The following is a 26,479-nucleotide window of genomic DNA, read 5'->3' as shown; positions in this document are numbered from 1 at the left end:
GTTAGAGTTTTATAGCATTTAAAATATTTCTTGTTTTGTTACATGCCAAATATGCTCACATGTACTAGTTCACTTTAGACATCTTTGAATGTGCTGAAATTTGAAGACCTAATCCTTAGCTCTGTATATGGAACTATGCACCTAAGCACCAGCAAGTGAATGGATGAAGCAGTTTAATATTTTTTTTCTCCTAATCCCCTTAAATTATTTTTTATGCTTCTGGCAAACCATGATACCTTTTTATCCCAAAGAAACAAGCCTTATGCAATCATCTTTTATGTATACATAGCATATGTGAGATTGCACGTCCTGTAATTTTTGCTTATAGTATACACTATTAAATTTGACAGACAGAACAAGTCCTAATGTGCTGAGTTCCTAAAATATAAAGAAAAGCAAGGCAGCTAGTTGGAGGAGGATAGCTTTCTTGGTACCTTCACTGAATGTAGTCTGATCTCAGCTCTCAAAAAAACATCCAGAAATCCATTGCCCAGAGAGGTGTTACAAAATTTCCAGCCATGAAAATGCTGTAGTCAGAACTCACTGATTATTTGATATCAGCAAATGAAGCAGAGGAATCAAGTCTAAAAACCAGCCTTCATCACTTCTGCTTTCCATGGTGCTGCTTGTTTTTCCATGAAAGCATTATAGTGGTAAATACCTGATAACATTGGAATACCTCTGTTAGCTTACAGTTTTCTTTATTTTGATGTTGTTTAAATTTTAAATACATTTTAAATTATATATAAAAATAAAATTTTCTCTGTGTGTTATCCTACCATCTCCAAACAGGAAAACTGTTGAAAAACAAACAAACAAAAAATATGTGGTCATTTCATACGTACTGGTAGCATTGCAGTGTCACTATGGGTTTAGGCTTCATATGTAAACTTAAGGATGAAAGATGCTTTTCAAGTGTCAAATTCTCTTAATTTAATTTTGGCATATAATGGTCATTACATATCTTTAATTTACATGACTATGTGTTTGGTTCTGCAATATCTATGACCAGTCATACATTGCTTTTTTGGAACACAGCATTGAATTAATTCAGAGTATGATGGATTTTTAAGAGAAGCCTTACAAAAACCTTTAATTTTACTGTATAAGCATATTGACATGTCAGTACTACATTAGTCAAGCAACAGAAAAGGCTATACTGCTAACACTAGCATTTTGGTGTAGGTCAGCAGCTGCTCCTGTCATGTGTTCAAAGAGCTGTGAGCTTTAATGCAGTCAATCACCTTTTTGCCAATAACCTTGCAGAGGGCCTATTTAAGTTTCTTTTTGATCCAGTTGGCTTTAAAAATGTAATAACATTTCTGCACTTGTTGCAGTTCCTCTTGGTTTTATTCTTCGGTGTTCCTTTAGTTCATCGTCAAAACCAAAACTGGTGGGATGGCTCTCAAAGAGCACATTATGAAAGGCAGGAACGGCTCGACACTGGTGTCAATACAAAATAGCTGTAAGAGGCTCCTTAGCACTTCAAATGAGAAAACTTCAGAAATAGGCAGTTCAGATCTCTGGGCTAGAAGATCAATGAAATCTAGGGTTGTTTGGAAAGCCAAGGCGACCAGAAAAAAATACATTAAACTGCAATGCAAGAAATCCTGAAGAAACAAATCCCAAGGGTCAACACAGTTGTTCTGACTTGAGTGAGTACACTGCTATGCTGACAATGTATGGCTCTGATGCCACTACGTACAACCTGAAGGCTTAATTGTAGAATCTCTGTAAACTATTAAAACCAGGACAATTACGAAATTCACAGAATACTCTTGTACATTAAAGTCTTAGGCTCCACAATATTTGATCACCATATGTACTTTAACCCAGTCTAACTGGCCCTTTGATAACACCCTTTCTAGAGCCCCTGGCAGCCAGCATGAGTAGGAACGGGCAGCAAGTGCCGCTTTACTTGCACTATTACCAGTGAAACTGCAGTCTCAAAACCAAATTGCATCTATGCTCAAAGGCACAAATTGGCAAGGCCCCTTCCTGTGAGTCCTGCATCCTTCCCTCGTATGAAATAAGACAATCACTCTTAAAACAGAAAAAGCATTTGTGTGTCACATTGCGTTTCCTCAGTTTTATCCAGTGGTACTCTGATAGTCCTCACAAAACGTTAGCAGCAAACCTAAATTTCGGTGTATCACAACAGAAGCTTAAAAAAAATTTTGGAAGAGTACAAAATAACAGTTAAGCAAAGAAACTGAGCTTTAAACTGCTTCTGCCAATTTAAAGTATGAGAAGTTATAGTTACACTATACTATATAGTTAGAGTATACATATGTACATTATACAACTTTTTCCCTTCACAGTTTTGGGTGGGTAATGTGGCAGCAATAATATAAACTGGTGCACACTTCTATTTTATATCTGTTGTTTTTTCTATTGGCAAAAAATACACCTGTTTTTCTCTCAAAGCAGAAATTCAGACAGGCAGATAATGAGCAAATGTAAATTTCGGTTATCTCTCTACATTGTAAATGATGGCAAAACTTTATGAGTTAATTTGACAGATTATGGATTTAAATATTGTTGATTAGCTTAGAACATTTTATTTCTTCATCATTCTTTTACTAGTTTTATAGCAAAATATTTATCTTCAGTTTTATATATAAATGCATGACTGGTCTATGTGCTTGATTTGTCTCTCTTTTTAGAAGGCAGCTTAAAATGTAAAGAATTGACCTCACTGTCTCTTGAAACGCAAAAGTATAAGGAATTCAAGGTAACAAAAGTTATAGACAGATATGTAAATACTATACTCCCTCTTAAAAACGGCACATTTGTTTTGGATCTCTTCATCTTTGCTCTAGTATGGAAAGCATCCAAACAAAGTTACTTTTCTACAGTGAATACATATACAGATACATATGATACATATGTATCTGTACAGATACAGATACAATACATATACAGAAAATATGACAATGTGAATGAAAAAGTAAAATGCATCACTTCTATTTATCAACGGTAATGGATGAAGTATTTTATGAGTCATAAGCCTCCTCAGACCTGTAAAACCATACTAAAGATTAAGTGATTTTCCAAAGTTTAGGCAGGTCGTTGGATATCAGAATCACAAGATAGTCATATGCTGGCACATAAAGTCATAGCTCACTTTCATAACAGTAAGTGCGAGATTCCAACCCTTTAACAGGAAAAAAATCAGTTGCAACAGCATACTCTCTGTTTCATGGTCTTTTTGCTCATAAGACTCCATTTTCAGCAAAAAAATATTTTCCTCCCATTTTTTTTTTTCTTCTTAGCCTTACAAGATAGACATGTGGGTCTTTGTTGGAATTTTTAGGGAGCAAATTTGGTGATTCTCAGAGCATAGAATAAAGACATCACAAAAGAGCTTGTAGATACAGTTCGGCTGCATTTTACAAGATGCGCCAAATACACCACTCTGCTACAGCAGCTGAGATCTAGTATCGTTCCCTTTTTTACTACACTCTTAGGTCTGGTAAAGGCTGGATTTCACAAGTGTGATGAGTTGTTAGTCACACAGATGTTGCATGATTCAGAATTCATCCATGCCTGTGTACACTGGGACTGCGAAATTCATTTCATGTAATGTAAAAGCTGAGATGTACAATTTATATGAAGTGAAATTATTAACAATGTGATATGCTACACCTTTTTCGGTGTTCCCCAAATTATATACATACATAGGCTTATCACATCTCAACTATACTCATGGAAAGGAAACTCACAGATCTATTTAATTTCATTACATTTGTCTTTCTGTCTCTTTCTGAACACACAAATCAGGTGGTCACCTTTTTGGACATCGTTATTTTATTGCAATGTCCATTTCATACTTTTCTCCAGTAGTGTACACCTATGGATTTTGTAACATTATGCTTGAAATTATTCATTTCAGTGCCATGAGCCTCTTTAAATTTCTTTGCCTACTCCTTCCTTTTCATTTACGCTTTGTCGTTGCTCGCTTTTACACCTTTTTACATTGCTCTATTTTCAATACTTTTCTTATTACTCTACCCTGTCTCCTTTATGTTTTTGTCTATATTTTTCATTTGACACTGTCCCCTATCCTATTAAATTATATTTTCCTTTAATTCCATTTGCATCCTCTCCAGTGTGATTTTACCCACATCATTCATTTGTATTGTTCAGTGTCACCCAATCTTTTCCAAAGTCTATTTTCAGTTCCTTTCAGATTCTCATTTTTTCAGTTTCATTCTCAAAGTATTTTTTTGGTGGGGAGGGAGAAGGGGATACATTTATGTGTGAGAATATTCTAACTATTTTTAAAAGGATTTTTTGCCATTAAGCTACTATTTCCCTTGGATTTTAAGACAAAATATAAAGACTGTCATGTGAATTTCAAACCTAATGAGAATCTACAGTCTAAGTTAGAAATTACTGGATTTAGTAGTAGATTTCAACACGTAAACATGGTACATATGGATGAAAATAGATCACTAGTTTTTAACAGAAGAGAGTAGGATCAGATTTGTATGTATAAGCAACCAGGGCTTATTGCATAGCTGTCCTTTTGACAATAAGATATAGCCATTTCCCCTCACAAACTCTGTATTAGCTTCCTTAAGGAAAGAGCAGACCTTTAGAAGAAAGTTAAGCATAGGGATTTCTAACTTAGAGATGCTGCATGCTTCTCCTTGAATTCCGTTTGTTTTCTCTCGGTCTCCATCTTTTCTATGCACATCAATGCAAAGCTGTAGGTGTTATGTGCTGATCTCCATGAAATCTTTTCCTCTTTAGGAATTACATGTTGACATGTCAAGATTAAAGGAAGATTTTTGAGATGTCAGTAAACCCTTTTATTTTGGCATAGAGATGTTACACTTTCTCACTACTGGATGATGGTTTATTCTTCACTGAAAAGTTGGTAAGGTATTGCAACAGGCTGCCCAGGGGACAGGGTGAAATTTTTCTGTCTGGAAGTATTCAAAAAAATACATAGATGTGGTGCTCGGAGGCACAATTTAGTGGTGGATTTGGCAGTCCCAGGTTAATGGTAGAACTTAATGATCTTAAAGTTCTTTTCCAACCTAAATGATTCTATGATACTACGGTAAGTAATGTATGATATGATATATATGCTTTATACCAATTTAGGTGAATGCCTTCCTCATGACACTTTGAGACATAATAACAGATAAGTAATGAGAAACCACATAACACAAATATTTTTAAGGCAGACTTGTAACTGATCCAAAGATGATTCAATAAAAAAGGATGGAGTGAATTATCTTGCTGTAAAGGAAGCAAAATAAGGTGTTTTTCCTTTCTGCTCTCCCTTCCTGCCTTCCACACATACTTTGTTGGGCTTTAAGCCATCTCCAAGTGTGTCTATGTCACAGATTAGAAGTGACAGAAGTCATGTACTTTGGCAAGGCCAAATGTGGCTGAGATACCTTCTTCCTTTTCTTCAGTGAAGGATTTGCTTTCAGGTGCAAATACCAACCTGAGGATCAAGACTCAGAGGTTGAGAGAAACTTCTTCATTCAAGATCTGTTCTTTCTGACTACCCAAACACATATCTACACATGAATGCCTCTAAGAGGCAGTTCACCACAACATATTTGTATTTTAGCACGGAGGCAGTGGTTGCTGGCTTTTGCTGTGTTTGATTATGCTTGGTGACCAGTTCTGTAGACTTTCAGTTTAACTTTCAGAGCTCTGCAAAGCGACTGTAAGTTATTTTCTGATATTAATGTGATTTGTTTCAATGCTGCCTAGCACACCACATTTTCATATCTCGATTACAACATGGTGTTTATTGAGCAAGTCTGTATAACCTTTTCTTCTGCACTCATACTGTGCTTCCATAAAAGGGAGATCTAGAAAGCTTTGAGTGTAGTGACTTCTTTATTCCTGGCTTTCTGTGCTTCTATGACATGACATCATACAGATAAACTATGATTTTATGACAGAGATCAGTTTTAAAGATGTAGCTTGATTCCACTAAAAGTGTTTTAACTAAACCTATTTCAGTCCATGCTGAAATTGCCAATACCTGATTTTTTAGCAAAGTACTGATTGCAGCCCCAGTATTTGCATTTAGAGAGGACTTAGGGACCATAAATTTGCATCTGACCCTGTGAGTACTGATTATATGACTCACCCAAGTTATTTTATTTATGGAAAGCATACAATCTTACATTGAAAGGAGGACGACAGGCTGATTTCTGTCTTTCACTGCCATGATTCTGCCTTTGTAGACTCATTAATAAACCTAAAACTAATCCTAATTTATATGCAGATAATGAATTCACCTAAATCAAAGTCATGCTTCAGAGCAGGACTGCTGATGAGCTCTGAGGGAAGTAGCATCCAGGCAAGAATGTTGAACATAACTCCTTATATATTCTCTGCGCTAGCCTGAGACAAGAATCTCTGTACATGACTAATTCATTTTCAAAACCAGCATTGACCAAAAAGGCAATTTTTTCTTTCCTTTTAAAAATAATATTTTAAGTGATCAAAGGGAGTCTGTCATTGTGTCAGACAGGACAGGGCACTGGCTGAAGTAAATTATAAAGGAAATGCACTTGCTACTGAAGGCCTGGAGAAAGACCTAAGCTTCAGATTGCCAAAGGATATGACTTGTCACATGTCTCTCACCAGGAAAGTCCCCTTGATAATACAGTGAAAATAGCTTATCCCATTCATTTTACTTAGTGTTTTTCTATGAGTTTACTTGGGGGTTCAAAAATAGAAGCAGCAAAACAGCCCTCATACATTATGAGATGCTGAATGTAAATAAGTAAATTCCTTAAACAAGTAAATCCCGGTTGTTTCTGTCTAACAAGGCACTTGGCTGAGAGAAAATGTGGTTTCTCTTGATTTCTGACTATCATGTCAACCCTTAAATGGAGAAGAAGCAGCTGTGGTGATTTTTCAGCTCTTACTGACCAGTGCCAGCCCCCTTCCACTTCACACCCTGACGTCACGATCTTTTGTGGAGCATGGAACAAATCATCAGAAATGAAGCACTATCAATGTCTCATTACAAGCTGGGGAGAAAGAGTGTTCACTACCAGAGTATGGAATATATGTTAGACGTAGCAGGAAGAGACAGCAGGAAAGGTTTGTATTATCACAATTTGTTACTCCAGCCCAGGGTCCCAGACCTTACTATAGCGGTTGGCTTCCATAATAAAAAAGGTAGGAAGATGCAGTGGTGTAGACCATGGAGCCACTCAGTCAATCCCTGAGGAGTTCATGTGTTAACATAATATAGTTAAAATTTTCCTTTCCAGCTTGAAATGCCTTTTAAGGCAATCTGATGAACTGGGACAGCTCTTTCCTCTGATGAGTGCCCTAGTTTATCTCCAATCCAGTAGGCTCCAGGTACAGGCTATAACTTCAATCCTTACAAACCGTCCCCACAGCTGTTTTCTCAGGAGGAGAAGACAAATCCTGTTCTCTCCTTCTGCTCCCCACAAATGAGTATCTGCCAAGAAAATTCTGAAAGGAGAGCAACAGAAGCCACTTTCCTCACCTGCTTCTTCCTTACCCCCTCCTCACACACACACACAAATGTGTTTTTGTACAGGGAAGGTGTGATCAAGGCAGCAAGAGGTAATAAAACACTGAGAGACAGTATTTTTTAGCTGAATCATGCCCTTAAACATTCAGCCTACACATTAATCATTGAGTGACATCAAGGATTAACTCTAAAATTGGATCTGACTAGTGCACTTAATTTACCTACTGCACCAAACAGCTGTTCAGCTTCTGTTGAATTTGAAAGCAAATGTAATTAGTGCGTGTTCACTGCTGCTTCCCCATTACGTTGCCAGCCCATATCATTGGAACAGTTAATTACTGCAGAGACAATGGCTTGACTTACCTGATATAGAACATGATTATTCATCATTGATTCATTTTTTCTTCCTCGCTGGTAATTTTTTTAACATCCCTGACAGTGAATCCCCTTGGTCTTTTGCATTATTATATCTTCTCAAATGTTACTCAAATTCTCCAGGTAGCTTACTCCTCTAGATTTTAATGAGACACAAGGTATAATGCCAGTTGACACTGCATGTAACTGGAGAAATAACTTGATTATGTGGTTCATAGCAAAATGTGCTATTCAGTCACTGCCCATCTCCCTTGCTGACGTACCAAAGGCCTGCTGATGAAATCGTCTTCTTTCAGTGATGGCTTAAAAATAATGCCGAGAAAAGGAAAGGTAATTCCATAATTAGTCTTTTTCTCAATAGACCGGCTCCACTTCTACACAGGTTTTTTTTGATGGCTTTGAGTGTGGTTTCTAGTTCCCCTGTGCTTCAGTGCTCCATCACTAAAATGGAGGTAGCTGACTCCTGAGCCCGGCCTGCCAGATGACACCGGCTCCTCTCAGGTGCAGCCTCTTGTCTCAGAAGGAAGCTCTGTCTGTATGAAATGTGAGGACTACATTTACTGGTGACCTCCAGGCTGGTGAAGGACAAGTTGCACAATACAGCTGGCAGTCCTGGATAATTCTGCAGTGCATGTGCAGATCAGCTGGGCTGTGTTGGCATGGTAATGCACCATACTTCTCAGGAATGCCAGATTTAGTCATTTACTGCGTGTTTGACGTTATTGCCAGGCACATGCAAAATAGCCCTAAGCTGTCCTGCTGCATCCTTCTCCCATCCCATTGCAGATCCACCTGCCTGCTCTGGCAAAGAAAGGTCACCTAAGTGGTTAAGACAGGTTTTAGTAATTTGCACAGTGCTGCACGTTCATTTGTAATCTTTTTCACACGTGAAAACTTGTAACCATTGCTGGAAGAAAAAAATGTAAAGAACCAAGGAAATCCATTTAAAAAGCATATGACAGTTTAGGATTGAGAAGATATAGAAAATTCTTAACAAAGACACTTGAATAAAAAGGAATTTTTGAAGAAGTATGATGTTCAAGGAGAATCTGAGAGAACTGAAACACTGTTCCTAAAGCAATTCAGGAGGCAAACATTCCTATCACAGCACTATGCTGGCACTCAGAGGTCAGTAAAGTAGAACTGAAAGGACTTCTCTGCCAGCTGAAAGAGACTCCATGTTTTTCAAAGGCTTTACGTGATCTGAGAGATCAATACCTGAAATTTATTTGGTTCACTCGTTCTTTCTTCTCCCAAGTATGCTTCTCTCTTTTTATCTGACTTTCCTACACAAAACTTTCTTATCGTTATACATTTCACAAAGAACCCCGGACAAAAAGGCTGCATGAGCAACTAAGCAGTCCACAAACAATAAACTGTAAAGCAATATCTGATCTGTATATCAAACCCATGATGTAGTTGAGAGCTGCATACGACAGCAGGTATTTGCTTTTATGTGCTATAACACTCAGTTTGACTTTCAGTAGGCTTTAAAGCTGTTTCAGTATTAGCTCATTTTATTAGGTTGGGGTTTTTTTAAACTGCCTTAGACTGAAAGGTTGGTTTTGGGTACCTCATTTCATTTCATAAGGAAAAAGTGATCAAGTGAGAAAAATAACTGTGTAACGTAGGTAATTTGGCAGTCACTGCTGACGAGGGGCACAGATCAAGCTAAACTTAAGGCAAAGTTACCTTTCACCTCCTTGAAGAGCAGCCTCTGCAGCCTGCTCAAGTCACTGAAAAATCTTGAACTTCACATCAAAGCAATCTGTTCTGTGTGGGGATAAAGAAACTGGGGATTAGGCAATTTCAAAATAGGTAATTGCCTGAAATGTCTAGCAGCTAGTATAGCCAGTGTTATCACCCACATAAATATTGACTCATTTATTAAGGGTAATTAATAAGGAAACAGAACTGCAATAAAGGGGAAAAAAGTGAAAAGCAATCTTCTTAAAGGCCCTGAAGGCCTCTCTTTTCTATATTCTGTGTTTGTCAATGCTCTAAACTAGGGTTTGCAATGCACATTTTCTCTGCTTATGTTTAAAATTTCAGCAAAGCATTTCATAGTTATTTCAGCTCATGAATTATGCAATACCACATGACAGGAGCAATTCATTCATATCTCTGCTTCACCAGGAGGCAGAGAAACAAAAAGCCTCAGCGCCAGCTTGAGATTTTTTTTTTTTTTTTTTTTTGTCCAGCACACAATCGTTCAAAATGGTACCTCAGAGATTTACTCTGCAAAATGATAAGGATATGTGTGCAAAAGGTACAGGAGCAAAATGGCTGAACTGAGGAGGAAGGACAAGTGCACACCACCTTTTGCTTCTGGGGTGGCAAATGATGCAGCCTTGAAGGAATTTCAGGGCACATGTTCCAGCTGCATGTACCTCCTCTGACTCCCTCCATTCCTTTGTCATCAGCCTCTTCTGGCTCTGAACTTTCTTCCAGGCTTCAATCCTCTCCAAGGATTCAATCCTCTCCACTAATCTCCTCATTAATATCACCTGTGCTTTAAAGCAGTAGCCCTGAGACGATCTTAGAGGAGAGGGAAATGCTATAGTTCCATCTTGGAAATGAGAAACAGCAACTGAAACACAAATGGTAGTAATCTGCTGCCGAGCTGGGACCTGTTTGTCAGGATGAAGTGACATGAAACATGTTTGTCAGGATGAAGTGAATTACGCCTTAACCATATAGTTACCTTTCATCTTGAAATCCTGCTGTTTGGACTCCTGCTCTGTCTTGAGTGAAAAGGATGTAAAGTAATTTAAGTTTTAAGGATGTGACTTTTCCAAGGTTCAAACATCTCTGCATTTGCAATATAGGTTATCGTGTATACATCTCCTCACAAAATTTTTGTTCTCTTTACTGAAATAGGACCAGCTACAGAATGCTTGTTAGTTGTGATTTTGCAGCAGGCCACCTCCTCTTGCAAGTCTTCCACTTTCACTTCAAAAGATGCAGCTGGTCACACTGTTTTTCCTGGTGATGCTTGTAACATGGGACTCAGCATTTTCATCTTATCACCTGCCTCTATCGTGCCTGCCATGAGGAACAGTGAGATATCTGGGATCAATGGTAGCTGTTTCCCCAATGTTAGGAATATCTAAATCTTCTTGAAGTCATTTTTTAAGTACTTAGAGCTTTTTCAGCAGCTGTGGGATAAGAGGATAGTAGGATAGCAATGGATAAGCGTCTAGGACAAAAGTGATGCAAATAAACTGAGGTAGATCCTTCATAATGAGTAAATGAAGCTGAAACAAAGTTTTAAAGAGCAGGGGTAGCAGTGGAAAAATCTATGACCTGCATTTTAGAAAATCACTGACTGATTTACAAGTTTTGAAATTACACATAATAAAATTACAGCATAACTTGAGTAAAATACATCAAATTTTTCTTCTTTTTTTCCCTTGGAAAGATAGATGTTGGGATATAATACACAGTATAAGGTATATAACTTGCTAGGAGGAATATAACTGTTATAAAGAAGGGTGTAGACATGGCACTAGAGAAAAGGTTTGTCCTGTTTTAACATCAGCATTCGACATCTTAGCAAATATTTAATTCAGTGAAGAATCAGCCTGATTTCTGGAATATGAGCTATGCCTGGATTAGCAGATGAAAAGAGCCAAGGCACAGGATTACAAATGTCTATACTGCTTCATTTTTAGTGTTTCCCTAGCATGGCTTTGTACTGTAAGCACTCGCATCCTCCCAGCTAAGGCCTAGGTACCATTCAGCTTTTTACAAGGCTGTTTCTAATAGCCAGTTTAGCTGTAGCCAACCTGTTTTGGGGCAAAAAGATCAGTTTACACATAAAGACAAGAGTCAGCTGTGATGCCGAGTCTCAGAGCAGTCTCTACTCTTTTCCATGTAGTAACATGCATATCTGTATCTATACATATACAGATTATCTGTAGTTATTCAGTCTTCTCAGTGTTATTATCCAGAAAATTATCCATAAACTCTGGTGGCATTAGTCAGTCCAAGAAAGGTCTCTCTCTCTCTCTGTCTTTCATAGCAATGAGGCTAAAAGATGTAATTCACTAAGAACTAAAGCATGAGCAAGAACTAGAGGAAAAGGCAGTACAACATGAAGCCAGGCTTCTTGATACACACTACCCACAAGCACAGACATGTGGAGAGCCAAAATGAAATCTGAGCAGAGGTGAGGGCATGAGGGTAAATCCTCAGCTGCCTCTGTGGGGAAGGCTGGTGAGATGCTGGTGGGACATAACCAGGTCACAGCTCTGCGGCAGAACAAGCAGTATTAAACAAAATAAGAGTGTAGAGAAATACTGCTTTTATATCCCCAAAAAGGAAGCAGAATGAAATACTTGTACCACAAAATTGAGATCATTGGCATCTTCATGTAGCATTGGGGGCATAAAAATTGTCTCCCTAGACACAATAATTCATGGTGCACTTCATACCACATTGCAGAGACAATTACTGAAGGAAACACTAATCCTGTGTGTCTCTAAACAGGAAAAGTACATAAGCAATGACAGATGCTATTGCAGAGGAAATATTCAGGACCATGGAAAAGAAAGTCAGAGAGACAGGTCAGCAAAAATTCAGCTGATTCAAAAATCAGCCATACTACCATAGCTATAATTGGGCTTTCGGATCAGTGATGGATCCAGTTCTAGCCAATGTGCAGGCACAGCTGCAGCTCACTCCCACCAATACCAAGAAGCGGCACAACATGAGGGTGAAGAAGTGTGGCCAGGTGCTGGCAATATGCAGTAAACAGTTTTGAAGCCAGCGGGTGGACATGGGCTGTTAACACAGAAACTAAAAAAAGAAAGCCAACGAAAGTTACTATCACTTTAAATGTACAGTAGTTGATGAAAAGGTGGTAGCATTGCCAGAGAATGTTACTGAGTTTGGTTGAAATGCAACTATCTGACTGTTGCTACCATGAAAGGAAAAGATAATAGTCACTCTGTGCCCTTTCCAGCAGCCTGACAGAGATGTACTGTAAGGAGATCAACTCCTCCAGCACATGCTGTAGTCAGCTGAAGGCTTTCACAGGAGCTAGTAAGAAACCTGAAGTACAGGCATCCCTCAGCCTGGTGGAGCTGCTGAGGAAGGAACTGGGGAGACCCTCACACTCACTGAAACCAGAGCTGGCAGCTCTGCCTTTTCATTTTTGCAGCCTTTAACATTTTTACAGTGGTGACAAGCCCTCAAGAATGTCTTGGGTATTGGGGAAACCGCCTGTCAGGGAACAGAGCCCTGCAAAGGAGTCACGATGTGGTAATCCTGAAGATAAACTGCTTGATTTGTCTGGGACTAAAAAGGTCTGTGGTCGCAATGTTGAAAATGTCTTTCGGCATACGGAATCACCCAGTCCCTGACAAACTGCACTATGCCTTTTGCCAGGTACCGCTGAGGGGAAAAAAGTGCTCCAGACATCAGCCTGCCCTCAAAGCTATTCCAGTGATAACAGATAAAGACAAAGCAGGACTTTCAGACACCAGGCCTGCAGCTGGCAACGGTTATTGTCCAAGGCAATAGCAGAAGATAGCGCAGGATGTCTTTATCAAGCTTAACAGAGCCAGAAGCAGAGTACTAGTCTGAATGCAAAGAAGCTGGAGCTCAGGAGAGGAGAGATCTTCATTATCAGAAATCTCTGGGGTCCTGGGAACTTCCAAACAGACCTTGAGAAACTGAAAGACCAAGTTCTTGAAGTCAGTGCAAGAGATAATAAGAATAGCCAAGTACAGCATTTGCTTGGGATCCAGTGTGTAAGTAATATATAATGTTAAATGAAGGAAAGAAGACTAGGACATACCGGTGATGAACCAGCTGCTGTTCTGAGCAGCAGGGGTTACAGAAGGTCCTTAGGCCTCAGGATGAAACAGTAACACTGAAGATAGCCCAGCAGCTCTCACCCTCTGCTGCCACAGCAAAATGATGACTTTATACTGAAACAGAGACTCTATGGAGTGACATCATCTGCTCATTTTGGAGCACAAAGATAAGCATCCCAGCTGTTAGCAGTGCAATTACAGTGCATGCCACTGAGATGCCAAGAGTTGGCTACACGTAGAAAAGAACTAATGAGTCTGAATCCTTTGAACAAATAAACATGTAATTGATAAATAAACAAAAAGAGACACTCACTGATCCACTAATTTAAAATAACTGCCCAAGAAAGTTACATTTTTATGCAGATATGCCACATTTCTGAGTACTGACTACCAAGTTCAGTAGCACAGGGGAAGGTCTCTGCTGTCCCCCAACATGCAGCATGCTGCCCCACACACTCACTGCTCCTCAACAGAGCCCCCAACGCAGCTGTGGCTGCCAAACAGTGTCCCCGTGCTGCAGGGGTGGCCGCGGTGTGAAAACTGAATGCCACCGGCTATCCTGCACCCCGCACACCTGCAGGGGAAGAGAGTGAGCAAGCTGTGCCTACCGGGCAACAAACAACTGTCTGCACTTCTAAAGGACAAAATGGGAAAAAGTGGCTGGTTATATAGGTGTGTAGGAAAAGTGGTCAAGGAGAAGAGGTGCCATACAGATAGATGAACTTAGTCCAAAGGCAGGAAATTGTTGGTATCAACCAGTTCAATCTTAAAGTCATAAGGACTTGTATGCAAAGCATTCATAAACTTTATCATTAAAACCCATAAGTAAAATACGTACACAAATCCACCAAAGGCTAGTACATAGTAAAGCCTGAGCATACTACTATGCAGTATTATGAATACATAACTTCAGAGACTTCGGTTTAGTACTATTATCTATTCATTTCTGAAAACATTCACAAAGATTTTAATCTAAATAATCTAATTTCAATCTAATACCAAAGTGTGTATGATGATGGTGAGATTTACATTTGCAGTTTCTGGCAGGCAGTCACTACTTCAAGGACACTTACTCCAAAAACAAGGTGGTGGGGAACCTGAAGGTACATTTGGCAAGGTAGGACATGCTTGAGAGTTGGCCATGGGTTTCTGAAGTATTTGGTATGAGAACATCAGAAGTAAAACCTAAGCAAAACACAGATGGCCAAATCCAAGTACTCTAGCCCACCTACCAGAATAAAGGGACAAACAGATAATTTTTAAAAAGGTATCAAATTACTTTTTCTTGTATTTGAAAAAACCTGTGACAGGTGAAAAACTATAAAGCTGTATCAGACTGTGGATAAAGGTCATGTCAATATAAATAATAATTTAACAATAAAAATTATACACTGTATAATCCTTTATTGTCAGAAGACTGTAAATAAATACAGTAACAGTTGCTACATAGGAAATGATACAGCAGCTTATGTGGCATTTGCAGACAGGAGTGTAGGCTGTGGGAGAGAAAGGCACCACAAGACTTAATTAAAGATACATTTAAGAACTAAGATTTTGAAAAATCTCAGTCCTTATCTCTTCATGCTTCAGCTACTGATTTATAGAATAGGGATAATGGCACTTTTTCTCCCATAAATATTTGTCATATGAGTGAGTTTTGAGTGTTTGAAATAAGGCCAGAAGTACATGTCAGAATATGTACACGTGTAAGTATATATAGATACATAAACACGTTGTAGCTACAGATGTACAACACATGACATGTGAGCGCGCATCTCTGCTGTGCGCACGCAGGCGTGCGTTCCCCAGAGCAGGAAATCTCGAACGGTGCCTTCATGTCTCGCTTCGCTGCAGGCGACAAGGAGTAGTGACGACAAAATCCTCGAAGCCACAGACCTCGGCTGCACTACAAAGTGCCGCCTGGCCGCTGGGGTGGCCGCCGGCAGCACCCCGCTCCCGCTCCCCCGCAGGCCCCGCAGCCGGGCTGCGCGCAGCGCGCCGCCGCCGGCAGATGGCGCTCTCCAACCGCGCGAGGCCGGGCGCGCGCCGCCCGCAGCCCGGAGCCAGCGCCTTCGCATCTTCCCGGCCCCGCTCGCAGGGTGCCAGCGGGTGCTGGAACGTCGGGGAAACGGAGCGCAATAGCTTTAGCTGGGATGTAACACACTTCTGTTTAATGGATACTTGTCACCGTGCTATGCACGTAAACAGAGTTATATTTATTGGACTAGAATCGCATCTCAGTTCTGCCTGAGTAAAGCTGAAATACCTCAGCTGTAGCCACCGGAGATACTGCAGATGGGAATGACAGGGGTATTTGGCCCATTGTTAAAATATCTTCATGTAGCAACAATGCAGGAACTACGACCAAGTTCCTTCATGACAGGCTACGTTGACTCTAAGTTGAACCCTCTTAAATCGGCGAAGTTACAGAGGTGCGGGGGAGAGAGCACACAGAAGCCGGGCTTGTTCGAGCTGCTTGATCCGAACAGAACCATTTTGCATCCTATTAGTAAAGGCGAGTTTATCTGCTATTAATATTATTTTTATAGATACATATCAAAAATAGAGATGGGCTTAGAGCTCTAAGAGACCCACTTCAAAGCTCTTTGACTTACTGGAAAGTTCAGAGTGAATCAGACTCTTGTGGTTCAATCATCATCTCTTAAATAGGCTTAACCTGGAATTACAAACCTGAGTGAACCAAAACATGGAGGAACACTTAGTTTTATAACATGTCCTAAAAGCCAACCTGTTTTATAATCTTTCCAAGTCTCAGAAGCTTAGATCCTATTACAGAACTGTATTGATAACTCTGACTTAAAGTTACTGATTTTAGAAAAGCTGTATTTATTGGTGCAAAACCTTCAAAATGTGGAGGTTTTTTACTTGAATTGGAAAAACTTTCCAAGATGCACAAATTTATTCTGACTCATTGAACTTTAAGCCTACAAGACTGGAGCTGATGTGATTTCATAACGGTCCTTCTTTAAGTTTGCTGCCATTTCTGCTGATGGTTCAGGTCAGCATTCTGAAGGATGAGGAAAATACGAAAGAAGAGGTACTCTAAAGACTTGTTTCAAAAAATTTCTTAAGGCATACACGTTGGGGCAATAGGAAGGAATAGCATTCCCTACTAGTTTTCTTCTACTAAGTTAATTTTGGGCTTGTTCCTCTCCAACATCCAACCTAATCACAACTGAGGTACTTTTTGCCTTCTAGCTCTACTAAACCTTTCCTGCTTCCAAAAGTTACATCACTTTCTTACTTTCCAGGATACACTAGCTGGCACTAAGGGGGAAATACAAAAAGTACGGGTAACACTGAAGCTGAGTTGATATGTTTTACATCCAACTGGTTATTGAAAGCTGATTCACTTTTTCTTTTTTCATATTAACAATTTCACACTTTCCTTTGAAATGTAGAAGGTTTATGAATTGCAAGAGCTACACTGTATGTGTGAGTTGCTTGTACTTTTACCCCTTCTGGGATGGTGTCGTCATCTGCATCAATGAACCTCCAGAGCTATTTTTAGTATGCTCTGCTGGGCTTGGGGCCTCCTGGGGTTCCTCTGAACCTCGCTGTGCTGCGCTGCCTTCCATGGGCTCCGTGGCGCGTCCAGGGAAAATGTGTTTAATAGTGCTGCCTGAGAAATACATTGTGGTCTGGGAAGAGTGATCCAGCATAACTTATTTCATATTCTGAAACTATTTTTCTTGAATCTGCTGTGGTTTATCCAGATATTTAACACATTCTGATCAACAATCTTGCTGGTAATTGATGCTTCGTAAGGACATACAGGCTGTCATGAGAAGAACTAAGCTGATGATGGCTTAGCTTGGTTCCTTCTTCCCTCTTTGATAACAAATACAGTTCTGGCACCCTTCCATTTTCAGAAAGCTGATTAACAAAAGTTACTGCCTTTCTCAGAAAGCCTCACAAGGAAAGAGATTTGGTGGAGCTGTCAGATATGGGGAGACTGAAGTGAGGCTCACAGGTTGTTACTTAGGCACTTGAACAAGTGGCCTGATGTAAAAAAAAATAATTAAAAATAGAAAATAAAAAATAATCCATTACTGCTGCTTGGTTGAAACTTTGGACTTAATCATTTAGTTGGAGCCAATATTTCAGGCAACAGAATTGCTCGGATCATTTCTGACTTGCTTTGCAGGGCAGCAATTAGCAACACAGTGGCATTAACAAGACAGCTTTACATGAGCTTTTGAAGTAAAAATGTAAAGAATCTGTAAAAGACCAACTACTTTAAAAATGTGAGAGAGAAGTTTCAGGACTGATTTTTCAGAGGTGGGTGCAAGGCTTTGCCCACAGGCAGCATGACCATCGGAGCCATCCTCTACCCTCTGCAATCCCCCCACTGCCCTGTTCCCCCAAGGGGGAAACCTCCTGCCTTCTGCGCTCGACCTTTGTGTTGCTTTTCTTGCACGGGGATGGATGCTGCACATCTCCAAGTGCCCTCTCATCCACATTTGCGGTAAACACCCAGAACACCTGTTTACTCTGACTCACCTACTCCTCACACAGACTCTCCCTTTTTTTGACAGCAGACCTCACTCAGGTAGTATGTGCTGCTAATATCCTTTCAGGACCATGTAATAACATGCCTTATACCCAATTCCTAACATCCTTCAATCAGCTCAGCCAGTGGGCTAACTGCTTACGTTCCTGTGATTTATATAAGTGCAATTAATTTAAACTGCATCACTCCAGTGTTATGCTGGTGAAAATGCCCCGAGAGGGAGTACCTCACTGGTGAATCAGACCCTTTACTTTTAACAAACATACAAAAGAACAGATCCCGAGCCAGTGAAAATCTGCATGGCTCCATTCATTTCAACACACAAACTTAAACCAGCTCAAGGTCTGAATCACAGCTCATGTAACAGACTATTTAGATACAGACTAATGCCTCACATCCTGAAATGCAATGCTTTCCCAGAGTTGGCAGGGGATGGGGGACTTCTCAGATGGAGCAGAGCTGAGAGGGTGCAGGAACCACAAATGCAACCTTTTAAAAACGGTTTGTGGATTTCTTCATTTCTGTGAAGTTGAGGAAAGCAACAGCTTGTGTCTCTGCAAGCACTGCTCTCCTTCTGGGAAGAGCTGTCTGTTCCTTCACCCCAGCCACAACTCAGGTACCTGGGATGTCCCTTCCCTTGCCACTTTCCCTTTCCTCCCATAGCCGAGCTCCCTGCAGCTCGGAAATCCATGTGATACCTTTCACTGACAAGACACCAGAGTGAGATGCTGAACAGCTGAATCTTTTTAATCAGTTCTTGAAAATGGCGAACTTTCTCTGCACTTGTTTTGGCATCCCCAAGATTAAGAAGTCAGGCAGCTTGACAAAGCACTTTACTCTTACGTGTCTTAACAGAACCAGAGGGAATTTTTTTTTCTTCACATCTATTCCAACACCTGCTACAAAAAAAGGGCTGGGGTGGTCTCTCTAGAACACCCACCTGCACCCCCTCCCGACAGGACAGAGCCCCAGCAACACACCAGCACGGCATACTGGTATGTGCCCAGGCAGGTGTAGTTAATACACAAGGCGGGGGGGGGAGGATAGACCAAGAGTCAATCAGAGTGTAATTTGTGTTAGAAAATTACCAGCATTCAGCTGTCCAGATTTTAAAAATGCAAATATTTTCAAATTAAAAAACCTATCTAGATGTCTCCTCTAAATCAATCTAGATAACCAGAAAATTCTGTGGCACATTTAGGTGACTTTCATCCTAAATGAAATACATAATACAGATTGTACCTTCATAGGAAATCAAGAGGTCCTAAATATGCTAATGGAGAAGAATGTTTAAGAGACATTTAAATTACCTAGTCTATAATTTGGTGGGGGATTGCTTATCTGTGCATCTTTTAACTGCTTTGGATAATTAGGAAAATTTCCTTGGCAGTGCTTTAAGAGGATAGGCAAAAGAGTGACATAACTACTCCCAAGGAAGGAAAGATCGAGGTTTTGCATTCTGCAGAATTTTAAAGTAAAAAAGAAAGTATTCTTCACATGAACAGTCTGAAGCAGTGTGCACATTATGTAAAACCTCTCACCCCGCTCTGAAATGTAATCTTTCCCAGGGCTGTAATCTTTTCTCCCTCTCCTTGAACTCACTTGCAGTATCTCCCTGGCCCTTCTGCCTGGAAGGAGGCAGGTTAGGGAGGCAGGCTGCTCGTCTCCGGCCTTTCCTAAACACAACCGTTCAAAGGCAGTTCCCAAACACAGCAGGCACACCATCAGTTCAAAGGCTTCCATTAGCTCTGCCGGCTAACTTGTTATCTTGTAATGTCGTGTGTGTGTGTGCGTCCCCCTCCTTCTGCCCTTAATGAACAGTTTGTTCCATTGTAATTCTTATAGCAAACATCTGGAAACCAGACTTGTTTTACAAAAAAAATAAAAAAATCAGTGCCTATGACTTATCTCTGTCAGAAAGAAAAAATAATTCAGCTGAATCAGTAAACAGACTTTTTTTTTTTTTTAACCACTTTGACCGACACGTTTTTCTGGACCGAAGCTCCGCAGCGCACCATCCACCCGCCCTGCAGGACAGCGCGCGCCGCCCGCAGCCCGCGCCCCCGCGCGCGCGGCCCCCGGGGGGCGGGGCCGGGGCCGAGCCCGAGCCGGCCCCTGCAGCGGGATTGGATCCTGCCCGCGCCGCCGGGGCGCCCTCCCAGGGCAGCCGCCCGCTCGGAAGGGGCTGCGGAGCCCCCCGAGGTGATTGGCGGAGCGGGAAACCCTTCCCCCCTGCACCTGACGGGCGGGTATTTACGGCACTTGTCAGGGCGCCCGGCACTGCCTCTGCGCGGCCGCGGTGCGTGGGGCGCGCCGGGCCAGCAGCGCGGAACGGGCCGATGCGCTCGCACTGACCCTGCGCCTCCGCACCGCCGCGCCCGCCACGAGCAGAGCCGGGAGGAGGGAGAAGCCCTGCGTCCAAAATGCCACGCTCCTTCCTGGTCAAGAAACATTTCAATTCGTCCAAGAAGCCGAATTACAGCGAGCTGGACACTCACACAGGTAACAGGACGAAACGTGCCGCCGCCGCCGCGTCGCTGGGGAGGTGGCGGTGGCGGCGCGGCGGTGAGGAGGGGTGGGAGCGCTCGCCAGGCTCGGAGGAACGGGCGAGTTCCTCGCTAGCCCTTTTTTTCTTTCGCTTTACAAGGAGGGAGTTGTGAGAATCAAATCTGTCAGTGCTGCCCAGAATGAATCACAAGAGTTTGCTCGTCCACGCGAACTCCAGTCACTTGGAGAGCATTTGGAGTTTTCCTGCTCCGTGTCTGCCGGTGGTGGAATTGCGACTTTTATACAAATCCTGCAGGAAGTTTCACTGCTTCATTGTGTCAGGCTGCATAGATCTGGAAACAGCACGCTGCCGTGAAGAGACGCTCCGACTGTAGTTTGTCTGTTCCAGGACACTGTCTCTACCCCTCAGAATATTTATGTATGAAAGAGCATTTCCTTAATCCTCCTTATATTCAGATGACCGTACTGTGTGTTTAATTTATGCACCTTTTAATCCCCTAAATGTTAATTTTGCTGCCTTTTGAAATACTTTTTTTGTTCTCTTACTTTAAAATTTTCTTCTTTCTCCAGTGATTATATCCCCATACCTATATGAAAGCTATCCGGTCCCTATCATACCACAGCCAGAGATCCTGAGCTCAGTAGCTTACAATCCCATTACTGTGTGGACTACAACTGGGCTGCTGCCATCTCCGCTACCTAACGACCTCTCTCCGCTTTCTGGATACCCCTCATCTTTGGGAAGAGTCAGCCCACCTCCACCTTCTGACACCTCCTCCAAAGATCACAGTGGTTCAGAAAGTCCCATTAGTGATGAAGAAGAGAGAATCCAGTCCAAGCTTTCAGACCCCCATGCAATTGAAGCCGAAAAGTTTCAGTGCAGTTTATGCAACAAGACCTATTCCACTTTCTCTGGGTTGGCCAAACATAAGCAGCTGCACTGTGATGCCCAGTCTAGGAAATCGTTCAGCTGCAAGTACTGTGACAAGGAGTATGTCAGCCTGGGAGCGCTTAAGATGCACATCAGGACCCACACGCTACCTTGTGTCTGCAAGATCTGCGGCAAGGCTTTCTCTAGACCCTGGCTACTTCAAGGACACATTAGAACTCACACTGGTAAGAACAACCATTGCAATTGCAGTTTTTTGTTGCTGTAACATCAGGATGCCTTTCTGCTATTTTTCTCCACAGGTGGAAAAAACCAGCAGTGTTTCTTTACTAACCTTGAAATAAGTCTGCTGAATTTCAAACTTATTGTTAAAAGACTAAATCCTTCCTCTTTGGGGGTGGGCAGGAGGATAGAGGTAGCATGGTGTCATAACTGTGAGCCAGATACTGGCATAAATCAGTGTTGCTCCCTTGAGAGTTTTAGGATGGTTTCTCCCACTTCCACTAGCCAAAGGTTTTGCTTTAAGGATTTTATGTTAACTTTCAGGCTTTGGAAATTGCTAACTTTGAGAAGGCTCCAGCTGACTCTGAATTCAAGCAGCAAAACCAGAAAGGCAGTGCATGAGGGGCTGCTTTCTGACTCCTTAAGCAGCTCGCAAGTTTTCCATGCGCTGTCTCAAGTCATTAAGAATTAGAAACACATCATCACCAAAGTGAGTTTTGTTTTCTGTTGAGGCAAGATTTGATTCTGAGTATGGCACTGTGTACAACGTAACATCTGAACAGCTGTTTACTGCTTGTCATTCAAAGCCCTCAACCCCAGTAACTAAAGCAGTGCTAAGCAGAAAAAGTTCTATTAAAATATTTGAAAATCCTGGGAGGAGCCCAGCCTAAAAGTATTGCCTGCATCTGTAAATGCAGAAGGTGTCAGCAGCTTGTCTTTGGAGACTGCACCTAGCAGCATATTCTGAAAAAACTGAGTTCTGAAGTGCAGTCAGCAGTGCTGAAAGTTGATGGATCTGTAGCCTGGTTAATTTTTTGTTACACATTATTATAACAAATCCTTTCTGTTTGTTCATTTGTTTCTTAAGATAAAAGCAGGTTTTACCTGTCCTAAACATGTACTACTTTTTTAAAACTTTATCCTACTTTCCTTTGATGTTTCCTTTTTAGGAGAGAAGCCGTTTTCCTGTCCTCACTGCAACAGGGCTTTTGCAGACAGATCCAATCTGAGGGCTCATCTGCAGACCCACTCAGATGTGAAGAAATACCAGTGCAAAAATTGCTCCAAAACATTCTCCAGAATGTCTCTTCTGCACAAACATGAGGAATCTGGCTGCTGTGTAGCACACTGAGTCATGCAGTCAATGTTTACCTGGACTCGATGCATTTCTCCACTCCTGTTCCAAATGATAAGTGGAAATCCAAAGGCGTTTTCTAGTCTACTTTCCAGCCAAAAAAACCCAAACACTACCAAGCAAGCAAACAAACAAAATAGTGGAAGAACTTAAAATGTCAGTAGAAATGAGCTTTAAGTAGTTTCTGTTCAGTCACACATTCGCATTCTTAAGTGTGAATTCTGAAATATGGGGAAAGACCATGCATGACATTTCAAGTAGATCTAAAGGAAGAAGCATTATCAGCTTTCTTTGTAGATGAAGCCAAACGTAGGTTGCCTTTTCTTGCTTAGAAAAGGCCGCAAAGTTAACAATACATTCCTGCCAAGCCATTTCAACCAAAGAAACAGTATTTTAAGTGGAACTCTTAATTAAAATACTACCCAAGTGAATTTTACTAGACACCATTTATCTCAGGTGCCTTAAAAAGTATTCCAAGTTTACCTTAGTAAATGTTTAATATTATTCATTGCTGTGTTTTTTATTTTATTTTATTAGAAGCCAAGGCCTTCATTAATGAACTGAAATGCTTTAAAACTACATAATTAAGAGAAAAAAAATGTAACAGAATGTACGAAAAATTGAAAGCTACAAATTAACCGCATGTGCCTTTTAATAAAAAAAAAAAAAAAAAGACTGTAGCTTCAAACATTCCTGGTGCATGCTTGACCATCTTTTAATATGGAATAGTTCCTCTAAACTTTTATCTTTTTTTAAAAAACGGGAATAAGTGCAAGAGAGGGGATTCATGGGAGTTTGACAATTATTTTTTTTTAAATGCACAAAGGAAATGCAATATTTTCAGCATTACCCCTCCAAGTGCCTTTTTTATTGATGATTTTGTAAAGTATGTGGACATAATGTAAATATTTTTATTTTTATATGATTGAATGTGTTATGAATGAAAGTAAATTGTTGCCTATAGCAGCATCTATAGATAACTTGAAGAAAGTGTGAAGTGAAATTTATGTTGTTTTCTAGCCACTTTTTTACAATAAACATTTTTAAGTAAGAGTTTTGTTGTTTGTTCTAATTAAAGAAAACAACCATATTTGGTTTATGAAGGCTTTAGAAGACAGAAAAGTGCAACTGTCTCTACATGACAAAATGAAGATAAAAATTCAGATGAATTTCAGATGCACATCCCAAGTTCACAAGTATTGAACATCAGAAAGAAATATACCCATTGTATTTTCAAACATTTAAAGCCATACAGAGCATTTTTCTAGAGTCACTACTTTAAAACAGTATTCCTTTTCTGCTACTTGTCGTACGGCAACACTGTGAAATACATTTTATCAAAAACATTTAAAAGAAACTTCTTTCTTGCATTTTAGCAGTTGAAAGGATGCTATTAGAGCCGCCTTATTATAGCACTTTTCCTGAGTCTGACATTAGGAAACCTGGGTGTGATCCAAAGTTCATTAAAGTCAGTGGAGCCTTACAGGAGTTCAGTAAGATTTGCATGGTGATCTTTTAAAGCAGTAGCCAAGTCACAGTACGGTATACTTTATATGGCCATTTCAGAAAGCTTAAAGATATTTTTATTAAAGTATCTTACATGTCAGAACTATCACAGGAATGTGTTATGACTGTAACAGCTAATACATCGGAAGAAAGAATTGTTCACTAATAAAAAGTAGAAATATTTTTCTTCAAGTTATTTGACCAAGGACTCTGAGATCCAAACTATATAAAAGCATTACAATATCAACAAATCATGTCTCATCATTACTGACTAGTGCAAAACAACACTATTTTCAACTTTTAACAAAGTACAAAGCTAGACAACAGATAAGCACTAGCTGGCATTCAGCCTAAACACACCACATCTCCATTAGGGTACCAGCAAGAGCGAGTAATAGCAACAGCAAAATTCCAACAATTTAACAAGAATGTTACAGATGGGTAAACACAAAGTGCACATTTTTTGAAAAAGAGCACAATTCAGCAAAATAAGGCAACAGACCATGCATGCCTTTTGACTCCTCCAGCTGAGCTCTGCTGAGGAGTGCTTCAGCAGGACTGCACTGGAGTAACATGGGGAATAGGTACATGACAGAAGTTTTGTACCTTTTCTTCACAGAAAGCACAATACTGAAAAAAGATCGGCTCAAATGAAGCTTTTCATATTCTCCAAGCATCTTCTGACAAAATCTCAAGGTTATAACAACAATTCCCTAGTACCTGCTAGTTCGGTGTTTTGGTTTTTTTTTCCAGGAAATAACTAGAGAGTTCAAGAAAGATAGCGTTGGTGGGAATTTGTGAGGTAACATTTTGAAATGAACACATGAAGGCATCAAATACCCTTGAAAAGTTTCATGTGGTTACTCTATTGATTTGCACTTCCATGTCATCTGCTTTGAAGTGCTTAGGCTCCAGCAGCTCTTTTTGCAGCTTTCTCTTCCCAGAGCAAAGTTTACTGGAGTATGAGTAAAGCTCTGGCAGTCAACAGCTATTTGTACTGTCAAAGTTCTAGGTTTGCTCTCCTGTGTCATGTCACAAGGGCTTTCCCATTGTTTTAATTCACACTTCAAATTCTCTACGCCCATAGTAAATGAAATAACATAAGAGCTTGACTTCTTGAATGAATGGTAATGCTACTGTTGTCCTTAAGGGAAATCAGATGAAAACTTCATCAAAATACAGTATGCTAAACCAAACACAAGTGGAACTGGTCTGATTTGGAGATGACAATTAAGATATGCTACTTTGCATGCCTGTAACACCTGTACTCATAAAACACAAAGATGGGAAAGGCTAGAAGCTCTTCTGGCTCATCTTTTTAATTGAAATAGAATGCTCTATCACAGATCCCTAGCTCTCTGTCCAGTTGCAGCATAAACTTCCCAGGCGGCTGAATTTCTCTGTTTTTCCTGTGAGACTGCTTTCTATTTGCTGTCAGGATGTTTCTCCAAAACATTTTCCATTAATATTTTTACCTCATTACTTAGAAATGCCCTTCTGTACCTGCACAAGCTACTTATCAATGTAAATTGAATGCTGGTCAATGACTCCTTTGACTTTCTCAAAACGTGATGGAAAATCTCCCTCCATGGTGAATCTACCCATTGAATCTCTTTGGCCATTGCTATATTTCTCACAAGACAGCTCTCATTCTACATCCAAATAATCAGTTTTTAAAATCTTTCTTAGGAAAACATCCTCCCTTCACTCTGAATATTTTCCAAAATCAGTCACTTTTTTTCTTTTTTACTTTTAGTTTTTACACCAGTGCTAAATGTAATTCTTTTAAATAAAAAGTTATCAAAAGACCAGTCCCTCCTCTAAAGGCACCTGAATGACAGCTACCGATATACACCATGATTCATAGCTTATTTAACTCTTCACCAATTAGTTGTTTAAAATCAGTAGACCTGGGGAAGGGACTCTTGCCCAGAGGTTATTCTGAATCCCTAAATATACACCTTTTGGATTATATGATTGCCCAGTATAGGGAATA

At 40.4% G+C, this 26,479-nt stretch overlaps 1 protein-coding gene across 1 annotated transcript; it reads left to right on the top strand.

Annotated features, from left to right (window-relative positions):
- The first annotated feature begins 20,442 nt into the window (after positions 1-20,442).
- Positions 20,443-24,028, top strand: SNAI2 (snail family transcriptional repressor 2). Its single transcript, XM_040588377.1, has 3 exons — positions 20,443-20,725; positions 21,302-21,847; positions 22,793-24,028. The coding sequence occupies exons 1-3, from the start codon at positions 20,647-20,649 to the stop codon at positions 22,972-22,974; spliced, it is 807 nt and encodes a 268-aa protein (XP_040444311.1). The 5' UTR covers positions 20,443-20,646; the 3' UTR covers positions 22,975-24,028.
- The last annotated feature ends 2,451 nt before the right edge of the window (positions 24,029-26,479 follow it).

Source organism: Falco naumanni, chromosome 3 (genome assembly GCF_017639655.2).
Source record: "Falco naumanni isolate bFalNau1 chromosome 3, bFalNau1.pat, whole genome shotgun sequence".
NCBI classification, from domain to species: domain Eukaryota; kingdom Metazoa; phylum Chordata; class Aves; order Falconiformes; family Falconidae; genus Falco; species Falco naumanni.
The sequence above is the reverse complement of the archived record's forward strand: the minus strand, read 5'-3'. Positions and strand labels throughout refer to the sequence as shown.

Excerpts from the sequence above, each read along its gene's own strand:
- SNAI2 (XM_040588377.1), top strand. The coding sequence starts at position 20,647 with ATGCCACGCTCCTTCCTGGTCAAGAAACATTTCAATTCGTCCAAGAAG. Across the intron at positions 20,726-21,301 it reads CGAGCTGGACACTCACACAG|TGATTATATCCCCATACCTA; the intron begins GTAACAGGACGA and ends TTCTTTCTCCAG. Across the intron at positions 21,848-22,792 it reads ACACATTAGAACTCACACTG|GAGAGAAGCCGTTTTCCTGT; the intron begins GTAAGAACAACC and ends TTTCCTTTTTAG.